General features: G+C 36.1%; 1 protein-coding gene across 1 annotated transcript in view; it reads right to left on the bottom strand.

Moving 5' to 3' along the window:
* The window catches only part of LOC118268677 (uncharacterized), a 173,771-nt gene that overhangs the window by 4,069 nt on the left and 154,497 nt on the right, over positions 1–15,205 (bottom strand). The window contains exons 3-6 of the mRNA XM_035583256.2: positions 12,736–12,813; positions 11,933–12,114; positions 1,179–1,377; positions 46–152 (exon numbers count right to left, since the gene is read on the bottom strand). Of these exons, the coding sequence (XP_035439149.1) occupies positions 46–152; positions 1,179–1,377; positions 11,933–12,114; positions 12,736–12,813 (566 nt within the window). The remainder of the gene's footprint in view (positions 1–45; positions 153–1,178; positions 1,378–11,932; positions 12,115–12,735; positions 12,814–15,205) is intronic.

The following is a 15,205-nucleotide window of genomic DNA, read 5'->3' as shown; positions in this document are numbered from 1 at the left end:
GATAATGTCCTTAATTACTAAGAAGAAGAAGAACGATGTGATTACCTTTAATTCCCTTATTAAGTTCCGTAGACCAGTATATTTTTTCAGCAGACGGTACAAATCATTAGTCATCTGGGTGTTTTCCGTTTCTATCTGGATTGTAGTCATATCTGCAAATGTAATACAGGGAACATGTCACAAAGGCTTTATGCTACGGTACCTGCGTTGCCTTCGCAATAACAAATTCTTTTTTAAAAGTTCTATCCTTTCTAAGGCACGTTGGCTGGTTTTACATGCCTATTTATAAGCGAGTACATTCGTAGAATACATGAATGCGTATACAGACCCAAGTGTATTTGGGTTTAAGCCCGTTTTATTGTTCGAGCCTAGGTCAGGTTTGCGGGCCGGGCCCAATGTTTAATTTGGTTTCGAGAGTCCCGGCACCAATTTACAATGAAAATGTATGACACGCAAATATTACTATAGACTCGAAACAGTGAACACCGGGTTTTACTGTCGTAGTATTTATGAAAGTTTAATAGATATATGTTCTACTTCAGTCTGATTTTCAAATGAGAAATGATGCTACTGCTAGCTTTGACGAAATCCGAGCCAATTTGCATCATTGACGGATGACAAGTTCACATAGCTCGAAATGCCACTATTTTGCGGAACCAATTTACATTCATCGTGTAACTACAGTCAACGTTACACAGCAAACTGCCGATAAACTAGCGCCATATACAATCTCAAATGTAATTTTCGATGTGGTTTTAAATCAATGATTAAAATCCAAGAGCTTAAAGATTGATGATATAAAAGCCAGCTAAATAAAATGCTGTAGACCGAAGCTGGCGAGCTGCCAACAACGTTAGAATTTAGGCGCACACTTTGGTTTATTTTTCCAATTTAATCGATGGTTGGACTAGCACAAAGTTGAACCGACACTATGTCATTATTTGAGAATGCAATCTTGGTTGAGCACGTTCTTATCAGAGAAGAGTTATGTTCTCGAAGAGAATTTGCAGTATTAAGAACATGAATGATGAAATTAGAAGTAAGAAAATTATGGATTTACCAAAGAACATGCTAGCATGTAGTTTATGTACATACTCATATTGTAAATGTTTTTAATATAGGTACACCGCAAGGTTGTGCCTTTATAAGATTTATAAATCCATTAAAATTTTCTTTACCATTCAGTCTTTCTATCCGCTCTCTTTTATCGGCGGCTTCTTCAGCCAACTTGGCGGACGTCTTGACCCCTTCACCAGATTTCTGCGTCTTCTCCATGATGGCACAGGCCCGCAGTACAAACGCTGGCACCGTCTCCGCCTTCTCTTGGCGAGGGATCTCCACCAACGACCAGTACTGAGTCTCGAGCCGAATTACGTCCTGGAATGTGAAAAGGTTAGGGGTAAAAAAGTATACACGTGACGTAAACAACGCAACGGTTTTATTTGCATGGTTATATATTTCTTACAAAGAAAAATACTGATATATATACATCATTTATATGTTAGAATGGTTGCGATGAGTGGACAAGAGTAAGGTTATTTATTATCTTACTACGTGATATTTAATTACATATTACAAACCCATAAAATAATGAAGGTGACTGATTGTCCTATGGACAAGGTTGAATTAGCTATCTTAATACATCTTAGCACATACAAATTAAAACTATATACTTTAAGTATTCCATGAAATAGTTTGATGAATAAAACTGTATAAAGTTGTTATTCTGCAAAACGTACTTTCAGGAGTATTCTGAATGCAAAAGTTACAAGTAACTTTACTGAAAACGCTATCAACTAGCCGACTATTATAACGAACAACTCAATTGAAAAGTGTTTTTCTTTGTCTAGCTAGAACTATCTAAAATCTAGGACGAGTAGAACGTTCCTGTTTCTTATGCTCAACGAAAACTTACTTTTTGCTTGGTTTGTGTTAATATTCGATTTAATGCATTAAATCGTTCTTTTACTACATAGCTGCAAATTTTTATTAGTTTCACAAAATACTTGTATAGGTACTTTAATAGCATAAGATTTTTTTATTTAGGTAAAGTTATATTAGGTGTTCCCTTCGAGCTACGGGGTGAGAATTTTCAAAAAATGCGTAATCAAATCCCCACGTGATTGATAAAGCACTCTTGATGTCTCTTCTTAATAAGTAAGTTGTTGAAATCGCTAGATGTATTGTTGATAGGTTGACAATCAGCCGCTTATTAAATTAAAAATGCTCAAGTTGTGGAAAATTGTAGCATGAGCTGTTGTCGGCGGTATTTTTAAACCGATACAACCTTCAATCCTTCATGAAAAGAACATATTCCTTTTTAAAAGACCGGCAACGCATCTTTTACCCCTCTGGTGTCCATGGGCGGCGTTGATTGCTTACAATCAGGTGATACGTTTGTTCGTTTGCCACCTATTCCATAAAAAACCTAACTACTTAATAATAAACCAGTATTTTTGGCATGTGGGTTCGTTGCAAAGTTAATTCCAGTAACGACTTTCAGCAGACTGTGCGATGATATTTCAAAGTGGATAACTTTTGGCTGGGCCAGTGCCAATTCTCCCGATAAAGATCATCTTCTCGCCATGTAACGGCCCGTCTAATGAACCGTCTGTAGGTTTTGTATGTTCAAGTGTAACTACACTCACTACTGGTTATGTCTGCATGAGAGCTTATTACAAGAGCTAGAGTTAGTAATATAGATATGGATTATTTCATTGTGTGGAGTTTTATTGCATGAATATAAGTAACTTGAGAATAGTTGACTGAAATGTTTTTAGTTTTGGATGTTTTTTAAATATCTTGGATTAAACATATTAGATACCTATCCATATTTATCTAACAAACCACGTTATTTGTTCCACATGACTATAAGGTGAATACACGCATGCATGTCATGATTGTCGGCGCATTTTGTGACTCATGATCATAGGGCAGCCTCGGCCAATAGTTACGAAAGTAGTCAAATCGTACGACTTAATTACCTAGACTCTAACTTCTCAATAAAAATCGTTTCTCTTACAAATAAAGTCTGAAGGACAAATAGCTTCCTATAGTTCCTTTTAATCTTTTCATAATAAATAAAAATTCGTTGTTCTTCAGCATGTTTTACGAACGAACCAATCAAAATAACTATGTACCAAAAAATGTTGAACATGATAAATTGCTTCATCCTTATTATCTCTCGTCGCCGGCTTGTATCGAAATTGATGTTGCCATTAAATCGGATTTTTGGACGCCATCATTCGATTACACCGCGCGTGTAAACAAAACTTAATGAAAATGTAATTTACGACAAGAGGCAGACAAGCGATGTAAAATATTTATATTTTCACTATGGTCCTTGTAATGTTTCGATCACAGCAACGAATAATTGTATTTTACGTGTGAAAAGTTCAGGCTAAAAGTGTGGTAGAGCCAAGTTTTGAAAGGAATGCCGGCTCAAGCTCGGAGTGATACCACGGTTTCACAGAAAACTGAAGTGAAATAACGCTTGCTTGTATTTTTTCCCAAAAGGCCGGCAATGCACTTGTAACGCCTCTGGTATTTCAGGTGTCCATTGGAGGCGGAGATTGCTTACCATCAGGTAATCTGTTTACTCTTTTACCGGTTCATACCATAAAAAATGGTATGAAGAGCAGGTAATATCACGTTTCTACCTATGCACAAAAACCAGGCGTCCAACCCCTAACCCACGTGTTTTCAAGTTTATAAGAAAATTAATAGTATAGACGGGATGTAAGGTTACATAAACAAAATAATTAACTAAAAACCTATATAGAAATAGGTACATGTAACCGTAATATCCGTTGCAGTATGAACTCTTTGATTCCTCAACTGGAAGCAAATCAAATGCAAGAAAAGAACGGAAATTAAAATTCATTTTGATTTTCCTCACAGTTCCGTGGAATGGGTTCACTCGTTCGATCTCATTCCCCTTCAGTTGTCGGTCTTTCTTTTTTATTTTTAACGTGTGTACCTATGTATGAAACAATTAGTTTACAGTAGTTTTTTGGCATATTTTCTCTTATTTTGCTAAGGGGTATGAATGTTGACTAGGTACGGTTTTACTACTACTTTTCTACTGCCCTAACCGAGCACCATGTCCTCATCTTTCTGAAATAGCAAAATGTGAATATTTTTCGCAAATTAAATTATTTTTTGTGTTTAGTTATTTGGTTATTACGATTCAGAGTACCTATATTTTCCCAGAGACAGACATAAGACAGATATAAGATATTAATTTTATAAGCATGTTAAGCCAGATGGTAAATAAAAAACAATATATTTCCTATCAAAAGTCAAAGTTACAAACAGAAAACAAAACCGCATTCAATTAAAACGAGAGCCAAAAGTTTCATTTTCTATAGAAACAAAGTAAACCTACGTCGCGGGTCGGTATCGCGTGGATCGGAAGCAAAAAGTAAAACACTTCCTTCTCGGTAGTGCAAGAGCAAGTTAGTTTAAATAATTGTATCACAAACTGGAACATCTGTATGTTGGCCGCCTGCCCGGTTCCAGACTCACTCATTTATGTATATTACCCACATATACAGCGTGTTTCATAACGATAACAATAATGGTGTTAAACCAAATACAACTATTACCTACCTATACATGTATAGTACTTAGGTGGGTTACTGTACACATAGGTACCTTGTACTTTGCTGTTTGGTCATAGGAAGGTTTAGAGTAGATGTTTCAGGTATCTTGCTTTTATCATAGGTGTGGTTCTGGCTAATGGTTCCAATACGCAGAGTTCCAATAAAGCAGCACAGAATATGAATTTGTAAAGCATATTAAAAGCATTTCAATTTTTGAACTTAATAAATGAAATGGAAATGGAAAACGTTTGGAACTTAATAAGCAAGAAACGTGGAAGTGGAAGTCACATAAAAAATGACGGAATGCTTAGGATGGTTTAATGCAACAAAAACCATTCATTCCGGAAAAGTTTATTTCGAAAAAATATTTGCAATTTCAATAGTTTTTGTTAAAATAATTGGAACTTAAAGTAGATATCTGCTCTATGAACTTTTATCCTTGTACTCGTCGCAGTAAGAACAAAGCTGAGCACACATCGAGTAACAAACTGCATATTTATGAGAAGAGCTCAGTGACGTCGTGCCACAACATTATGATGACGGAGATTGCTCGGTTTTACTTCATGCATATTCCTTGTCAACACAAACGAGGTATATTGCTTGATTACATCAATAACAGGGAAGCAATTACGTTCACATACAGCAAATGAACAGCAGAATTTAATTACGTTTCGTACATGTCACTGTAAAGCAAACAGAGCAATAATCACGCCATGTTTGTGGTGAAGCTTATTTTGAAATCAGTTCATAAAGAACCAAATATCACAACGATTTTAATATGGGATAACGTTTATTCATGGTACTAAGGGACCATAGAATGTGGAAGTGCGTATGGGATTAATTTAGGAACATCGAGAATTTTGCACTGAACTTTGATGTTGCTACGAATTTTATAGGCGACACATACTTATGAAACTTAAATCCAAAATGGCATAGTATCAGCAGTTAAGTTCCTACCAATTAATATAAAATAATAAAAAAATCGAAAGGTACAGTCTGCCTCAAGTATTCTCGAGCAATAAGCTCGTTGTAAGTAAGTCTCGAATCTACAAAATGAAACGAATCTGAACCCTAAATTTGCAATAAAAAGAAATTGCTAGAAGCAAGTTATTACCTGAAGATTGTCTTCAGTTATTCCCTTGGTAGCTTCAGTCATGTTGATAGGGCTCTTGCTTTGATTTACGACATTATTTTACTTCTACATAAATTTGATGTTACGTCCGTTGAATTTTTCATTTATTGCTTGGCTCTTGAATTCATAAAGGTATTCTACATCGAATAGCAGATGTAAAATCGTGATCATGTCCAACTGAGGAATGATTGATGGGATCGTGAGTAGACATTCGTCGTGGATTGGGGCTTTATTAAAGTCAGTCAAAGATTCTATTGTTCAGGAATTTAGGTCACGATTGTTATTGTTGCTTCTATCAGAAAATCGCGTGGTTCAATTATGGAAATATTGGTATAAAGTCAGATTTAATTTTGGGGACAATTTCAGTTGTACGTACTCGTATAATACCTCTATTTACAACACAATGCAATTGTATATTTGTTTAGATATATTTCAGTGAAAATTTCACAAGGAGAAAAATTAAAGTGATTCACATTTAAACCCAGGTCTGGGAGTAAATTAAACAAGCTTTTACAACTTACCTAGTATACTTGTAAGAAAATTGGGGTAATGAATTCCGAATGTGCTAGCGCTTCTCTTTAATTTTTAATTTTGTATAGATAGTTTTGCTGTTGTAAATAAATTGAATTGAATAAATTGTTTCAATGAAACTGGTGCGGGTGCAATGGTATTCGTTTGTAAAAGTAAGTACATAAGGCTTACAATAATTCAACTTTCTGGGAAAGAAATACGCTCTGCTTAATATAATAAAAAAATAAACATTTAAGGGTGATCCAATTGTTTCTTATTTCATATTCGGGCCGCACAAGACCTAAGGTGCCTCGAATTTCAGCGAGGCAGCCCTATCACGAAGGTTGGATGTAAGTACGTGACATGTTTAAAATAAGGATGAATTTTGCGTGGCACGTACTCTACGATATTGCTAACTCAGTTACAATGTTTTCACCCAATTATGGTTGTCCATAATAAAGATAGAAAAAAGTTTTTGCTTCGATTTTATTGAGTTGTTAAAGTAAAAGGGAGGGAAGATAATATCGAGTTTTAATAAAATGAGCACATTTTTTTAACATCTATATCGAATATACTTTTTTACTGGTTCTCTTTTCCATAAACATGACATAACCTTTGTAAACTATGACTTATAACAGATTTAGCGCAAATTTATGTAATAAAAATCGAGGAATACAAGACGAAGCAGAAACAGCTTTTCAATCTACTAACAAAACAGTCTTGAACGAATATCTACTACGCTTGTGTAGGTAAGTAGGTACGTTTAATTAATTTAAACCGAGAAATCCGTTCGTTGCGACATCTCTTTAAATAATGAAGACGAACACGGTGTTAGGGCGGTACCTAATACCTAAACGCAATTATACAATGGTCCCAGATGCAGAAGGATCGTGTAATTTAACTCGACGTGTGCGACACTGCAGAATTCTACTTATTTAGCTACCCACGTAAGCTTATAAAGGGGAGAGATAGCTTTATAAATAAGTATGTATGTATGTAGGTAATTTTGGGAACGGAATAGTTTTGTTATTACATGTTTTTTGGTGGTTTGAAGCCTACGCTTTTTTGCGTGTTTTACTAAATGTTAAATCCGTACCTACCAAGGGGAAAGTATCCATAGATCGGGATTAAAATCCTTATCATATACAGGGTATTTCAACAAGAACTTTGTTTTTTAAAACAAAATAAAATAAAGAATTTGGTGGAAAATGAATAAAATTTTTATTGTATTAAAAAGAGAAAAGTTTGGCAATTATGAATGAAAAATGATATCTGACAAATGTCCACCAGGACCACGCTGACTGATGTTGATTCTTTCATCAAATTTTTTAATCACTTTCTTAACAATCACACCTCTAGACCACATAGCACACCACACAGTGACACGTTGAGCATGCAAAAGCTTCTCAATAATTGCTTTAGGATATTCAGAAGCCCAAATGTGACAAATTAAAATGTGCTTCGTCTGAAAAAATGATTTTTTGAGAAAAACCAGCAGGTTGTTCTGAGCAAATCTACGGTGATTTGAATGGTCGGTCAGCTTTCAATTCCTGCACCAGTTGAATCTTGTAAAGCTTCAAAGCCAAATCCTTTTGCAAAATTCGTCATGTTGTGCTTTTGGATAACCGCATATGTTGAGAACGTCGTGAAATTGATCTTCTTCAACACTGTAGCTCACGGCAGCGATGTTTTCTGTTGAACGACCCGGGGCCTTAGTCTGCTATTACAATTGTGTCAGAAGTGTGCAAGAGGGACGTAGCTATGTAAGTTGTATAGCTCCATCCCTCTTGCATTGATCAGTGATCGACCATTTTGACACAATTGTAATAGCAAACTAAGGCCCCAGGTCGAACACGTGTTGGTGTTGGCACATTTTGTACCGAGTCTGTCGACTCAAATTTCGCGACTAAATTCTTGATAGTGATCTCAGAAGGACGATTATGTTGCCCAAAAATATCACGAATTTTACGAAATGTAATTTTAACAGAACGACCATTTTCATAGAGAATTTGAATGATTTTAATGCAATTGTTGAGCGAAATTGAATTCATTGTAGCAATTGCCAAAGCACCTACTACGAATACCGCCAAAAATTAAATGTCAAAAACTGCCACGTTCTTGGTGTTGCTCTAATTAAAAACAAAGTTCTTGTTGAAAAACCCTTTAGTTTATGCTAGGCTCGGTCACGTCCATACTCTGCAAGAGTATGGAACGTGTACTTAACAACAGGCTCCTGGCATACCTTGAAGGTAACGACCTCCTCAGCGATCGGCAATATGGGTTTCGCCGCAACCGATCTACTGGGGACCTTCTTGCGTATGCCACTCACATCTGGAGCGAGGCCATCGAGAAGCACGGGGAGGCATTAGCGGTCTCGCTCGATATATCAAAGGCCTTTGATAGGGTGTGGCACGACAGCCTTATCGGCAAGCTTCCTGCATATGGACTTCCCGCTGATCTGTGCAAATGGATTGCAGACTTCCTGAGGGATCGGTCAATTCGAGTACTGTAGTCATCGATGGCTGCTCGTCTGACCAATTTGGCATCAACGCCGGAGTTCCTCAGGGGTCAGTACTTTCAGCAACGCTCTTTTTGCTGCACATCAACGACCTGCTTAAGCCCGGTATCTTTGGGTATGCAGATGACAGCACAGTTGTTGAAAGGTATGTGTCCGATGCGCGGACTAGCGGAACACAGATCCAGTCTCTAAGAGAATCCATGGTCGAACGGTTTAACTCGTCCTTGAAGGCGGTCTCCGATTGGGGAGACGCCAACTTGGTCAAGTTCAACGCTACCAAAACCCAGGCGTGTCTATTCTCCGCCAAACGGAGTCAATTTCCGCTGGCTCCTACTTTCCGAAATGTATCTGTTCCAGTATCGGATCATCTAGAGCTTCTTGGCGTAACTCTATCGCCAACGCTAAACTTCGGCTCATATATAGAGTCGAAGGCGCATCTGGCTGGTAGGAAATTGGGTATCCTCTCGAAGGTGAGACGGTACTTCACACCAGAACAACTGCTGAGCCTGTACCAAGCGCAGGTTCGGTCATGTATGGAGTACTGTTCTCACCTTTGGGACGGCTCGGCTAAATGCCAGCTGGATACGCTCAAACACATTGAAAGGCGTGCCAAGAAGCTCATCAACGATGATGCGCTTGTGGAGGCCCGGCTTCAAAGCCTTGAACACAGGCGCAAGGTCGCAAGCCTTTCCGTTTTTTACCGGATGCATTTCGGAGAGTGTGCGGGGGAATTGCACAACTTGATTCCTCCTAGTCCTTTCCATCATCGAACCACAAGACAATCGGCGAGGCGTCACCGATTCATGGTGGATATCCCACCCACACGCACGAAGCGCTTCGCTTCAAGCTTCCTTGTGCGAACTGCTAGGGAGTGGAACTCCTTGCCGGAGTCTGTGTTTCCTGATGGGTATAACCTAGGTGTCTTCAAAGCCCGAGTGAATAGGTTGCTAATGGGCAGACGTGCTCCATCGTAGGCCACATCATCACTTACCATCAGGTGAGATAGCGGCCAAACGTCGTCCCATTTAACAATAAAAAAAAAAAAAAAAAAAATAGATATGATAAAATTCATATAGACGTAATCAGTTCCGTGAACGTAATAAAGGTGGAACTCTAATGACTTTTCAGAAGTGACTATAGTTTTGAATAGGAGTACAAACATGTGAACTCATCTATTTCATAAGAAACCACATTTTCATGCTTATTAGTATCACTCCTTAGTCACATACTCATTAATATAAATTGTTATACCTACCTATGGTTCTAAGTTTATCCATAAATCCAATTATGTAGTTTAAGACGAATTATCTACGTTTGATCTCATTTAAACTACTAGCAGTAGAATTACATTATGAAATCATGACTGTGTGCTCGTCTTTGTACGTACACAACGGCTCACATCAAGGTATAAAAACCAGTAAAAACTGACTGCTGAATGAGTAGAAAGATCAAACAAAGCGAGACCACAATAAACTGGTTTTGTAAAGCTCGATTTGTAACCGTACGTGCCTTAATCATACGGTATTAGAGCCTCTAGTAATTAGCTCATAATAAATGCTTAAGGCTAGACCCAGCTAATGTGTTCTAGGCTCAGATATACAGGCTGTTTATAATAAGTCCCAGTCGTGCGGCGTATTTTCAAAGTGCATTCAATTCAAATGTAAGACTTGTCGCGCATACAATTCCACAATTTATTGTTTATCTAGGACAATAAAGTAGCTGTCATTCTCTTCCTATAATTTATTGGAATTAAAAATGGATTTGACTTTGATTACACGTGTATCTGTATATTCTACATATATATATATATACATATTTTGTATGTAAATGTAGCTTCATATGTATAGGTATTTTAATACATTACACATACTAAAAAATAATAAAAATAAGATACAGGTTTATATGTCAAAGGCTACTAATGATTTATGTAACTACTTATATGTATTTGAAACCTGATTATATATTATATATTAATTGTATTGATAATAATGAAATACATCAACAAATTGATAGTCATTATAATTGAATTAAGTTAACATTAGCACAGTTAATCTAATATGACACCACGTTAATTGAAATGAGTAACAAACGAGGCATCTTTGTACCGAGTACCTAGGTGTTGCAGATGACTTTACGAAAACGACATTTCTGTGTGATATTTCTCAAAATGTATAAAATATTAACTTGATTTACGACTTTATTTATGTAGATTTAAGAACCTGTGAGTCTGTCTAGTCTAGGTTGTTTTACAACCGGTAGCCTTAGTATGAGTTTGCTTTACGTTTCGATTACTTTAAACGTAAAACAAATTCGTACAAAGGCTATTGAGCTGCGGACTACCTAGAGCGGGTTTACCGGGCACCGGCTCGAAAAGCAGGAGTAGGAGCGGGATGGTTTTTAGTCAGTAAGAGTCTGACACTCCCTCTCGCCTCGCCCAGGAGAAGTCATTGGATGATTTTCCCCCGTTAAAAAAGGTTTTATTACAAAACACTATTCTATTTTATAGTTAAAATCTAAACAATGACAGCTATAGGAACTATTTTTCTGGTGCCCCATACCAACGTTGAATATTTGATCAGAACGAGATTTTTGCCATTGCACCTGAGCCTGGACAGGGAAGCAGTAAAAGCCATCTGCGACTAACTGGCAACTGCACCGTTATATCTAACTGCCACTTGTGTTTAGGTACAATAAAAGTGGGGACATCACACATAGTCATAGGTAGGACATCAAATTTTTTTCATATTTAATCTGAAAGAGGAATGCTTATCTCTTGTAAAGCTAAACAATGAGTCTTTACCAATTGTTTGATCTTAATCTGATTCATTATGTTCCCAAGTCTAGTCTCAACCAACAGTATATTTATTTCTAAATGTCATTCAAGAAAATATTTCAGCTTCGTAGTTTTACTACGAAAAATCCTTCAGGTAAAAGTCACAACCACTGACCGATATGCTTTTATAAAACTCTAATTATTTGTATAATAACTTCCGTGAGATATACTAAATTCACGTAAGTCAAATAGGCTGCACGACGTCGCCGCTTTTGCGCACGCTGCTCATGATGAAGAGTCCCTCTGTGGCTCGAAACTAGTAGAGCTTTTATCGTGAGTAAACCGTGACTTTTTAGTTAACTCTATTTTTTTTTAAAAAGTTATATGTACTATACCTTTATCATAGCTTTGAGCAATGCGTATCTTGTGAACACGTTTCGCTGGGACTTGGACTCGCTGTAGCGAGCCATGAGTGTGACAAGCGCCTTCTTCGCCGTGTCATAGTTCTCGTCGAGACGCACCCGCACTCCGCGAAGACGTTCATTGGTTTCTATCACCTCTTCCTTCGTCTGCCCGCCTGGTAATTGAAAAATAAATTCGTTATAAAAACATAGGTACAGTAACTCACTAATTTTACTAGTTCACTAATTTTACAAAATAATATTCAAAATCCTTTGTTTTGAATGCCTTATGAAAATGAATCGTTGGATTCTCTGATTTAAGAATTCCCCTTGCTAATACAATTTCGTAAAAATGTAAATAATTCGTAAGTATTTAAGTAAAAGTTAAGATTTATTTAGTATCCAAATTAATGTTTTTTAACTAAAATACTTGTGTTATGGAGGCGGCAAATAGGTAGCAGTCGTAAGTGAAGAGATATGTCCTTGTAGCGCCTGTCTACTGGCTACACAAATCAATGACTGGGTTGGCTAGCCAGCCTCTTAACATTCCGGCCGTATACGAGAATACTCCTTCAGTTGCTTTTACTTTAACTTTAGTATCATCCTTCATTTTCATTGAAAATTTCTCATAACTTGGAAATTAAAAGGAAACTTGATTTGATTTTATTGTGAAAGGACACAATACATACTAAATGCATTAAAATAACATTTCAAGATTTATTTCCAAAAGACTATTATGATCTACAGAGGCACTTTAATGTATGGTATAAAAAAGATAAATGACATCAAGTACTTACTAGATGTGCCCTCATCCTTGACATCTTGCACGATACGACGGACGCTCTGGGTAAACTTGCCCACTAAATTCGTGCTTGCTGTAACAAAGAAAATAATACCAAATTAATGAAAATAAAACCACAAAGTAAAGAGAGGAGAGATGATAAGTTTGAAGGCGTTCAAGTTACATCAAAGACCGCGAACGTAGAAAAAAACTGTGAAATCGATAAATATTCAGTGAGGGATCGATTGGTGTATGATGAAGAAAATTAAGTTTATTGTTTGATAGTTAAGGCCTATATCTGTGTACTTGTGTAGTATTCGATTCAAACAAAGCTAGTGGTGGAATATCGGATTGGCAACACGCTTGTGCACTTAGTTCCTTCAAGTGAGAGGTTTTGAACGAACATTGGGAAACAAAAGCCGAACGAATGAACGATGAATAAACCTAAATAGCCGGCTTTACTCAAGTTTTAAAGTTCATAGTGAGCTGATGTTATTAGCCAATGTTTTGGGCATCACTGACTTTAAAATCTAGCTGAAAGCTTTAAAAGCGATGTTTTGTTGATCGAATGAACACATGCTATTAAATATAATGCGAAAGTTAGAGCGGATTTAGGTAATCCTTTCTCGTTTTGTAAAATAGGTTAAATACGGATGATAACAAAACTATATCCGTCAGAAGGTAATCATGGCAATTTTATGTTGCGTAAGTATTTTTTACCTTTATCACCTAAAGGCTACAGGCTACATTATCTTGATTGTGATTACAATACCAATGATTCAAGCGACGACCACAGTCATATAGTTAATGATTTTTCCTTTATTTCGTCAGCAATTCTATTAATCTTAAGCTTTGTTAGAGCCTGTGTTCTAAGTAAGAGCATCGCGTAATCCTCTACGAAGTCTAATTAGCATAAGTCAACAGGTCATGTTCAATTCAAGTGACTAATCATATTTCCTAATGAGATCATAAGGAATATCCAAAGCTAATATACTACATCATGACTTTTATAGTAATGATGGATTGTTAAGATAATTTTATAGTAATTTTATGTTTGAGAAAATAATCCTTACTTACTTTTAGTAGACTTTTTCTCGTAAAAGAATATGTCATAGATGGTTATGTACCAATCCTTTTATTCTATGAATTTACAATTTCCATTTACAAACTACCAATACACAAGAGAGGTAGAAAATTTAAAAAAACGCGAAAAAAGATCAAAATTCGTTGGCTGAAATCCAGTTGTTGACAAGGGGATATAAGTTGAAAGCGATATTGCTACTACACCATTCTGTTTCACCGAGGTGCTGGGAATTGAAAAACTTTGTCCCTATACTGTTATGTCTTATACTACGGTAGGTATATTAGTAGACAATTTAAAATTTATTAGTACTTACCTATAATTACAAAAAAATCTTAGTTAATTTTGTTTTCATCTCCTTTTTAATGTAATTGCTAACTTACACTTTCTAAGGACGGTTTGAAATGTTATAATGTTACATTAAATAGCCAATAAGTTAGCAGAATTCGTTAGTAGCCATCACAAATCATAATAGACTAGTGGTAAGTTCGGACTATAAATTACGAGTACATAAATAATTTAAATTGAAGAACAGCTTTACAAGCATTTCTCGGAGTCGTTAACATTCAAGTATTCAGAATAATGTTGTAGAGCTTCCGTCCTTCTGGCTAAGCTGAGACACAGTTGAGAATTTTCTAGATGTTACACCAAGAGGATAATTATAAACTCCTTACTTGAGCACTTTACTTTGACACCTTGATGGAAGTTGAAACGAACTGGTTACTCTGTTACTCACCTACGGTATATTCGCGAAATTATTTATTTATTTTATTTTATTTTATTTATTTATTTCATTTTCACACAGGTAACATTATTATAGACAAAACCGTTGTAATGGTTTGACTGTGGGGTCGCTGAATCTCTAAGTTAAATATAATAAAAAATATAGGTATTTAAGTACAAAATTTTAGATGTTAAAACATATTTGTACTTACATACTTTTAGTTTTGTTATTAGGTTTTTTATTTATTACATGATGTAAATAATAGATACCATTAATTTAGATATGGAATGTATTCTTCTTCTGTTTATGATGTAACTAAAGTTTTTTTCTTCATCATCTTATTTTTAATGTTTTCCTAAATTTGGTTTAAAATAGTTTTCTTATATGTAATGTCAATTTTATTTAAGCACTTTTAGCACGTGGGTGCTTAAGCTCCAGTGCCGTCGTAGCCGGGGTTTACTTGCTTGATCGGATTTCTGGAGTAAGTACAAACACGTGCGTGCCATGTAGGTTGACTAAACCCTGCTGCTCCAAAACATTTTAGATATTTTATCCTTTTTCATTCAAATATTTTTTTATTTTTATCAACAAGACTAATCCCTCTACAGTCTTGCTCTAGTATGCAGCATTCCTTTGCTTTTCATCTTTAACAACCCGCGACAATCCACTGCTGGACTATGA

Source organism: Spodoptera frugiperda, chromosome 29, assembly GCF_023101765.2.
Source record: "Spodoptera frugiperda isolate SF20-4 chromosome 29, AGI-APGP_CSIRO_Sfru_2.0, whole genome shotgun sequence".
Lineage (NCBI taxonomy): Eukaryota > Metazoa > Arthropoda > Insecta > Lepidoptera > Noctuidae > Spodoptera > Spodoptera frugiperda.
Note: the sequence above shows the minus strand (reverse complement) of the source record. Positions and strands in the feature narration are given on the sequence as shown.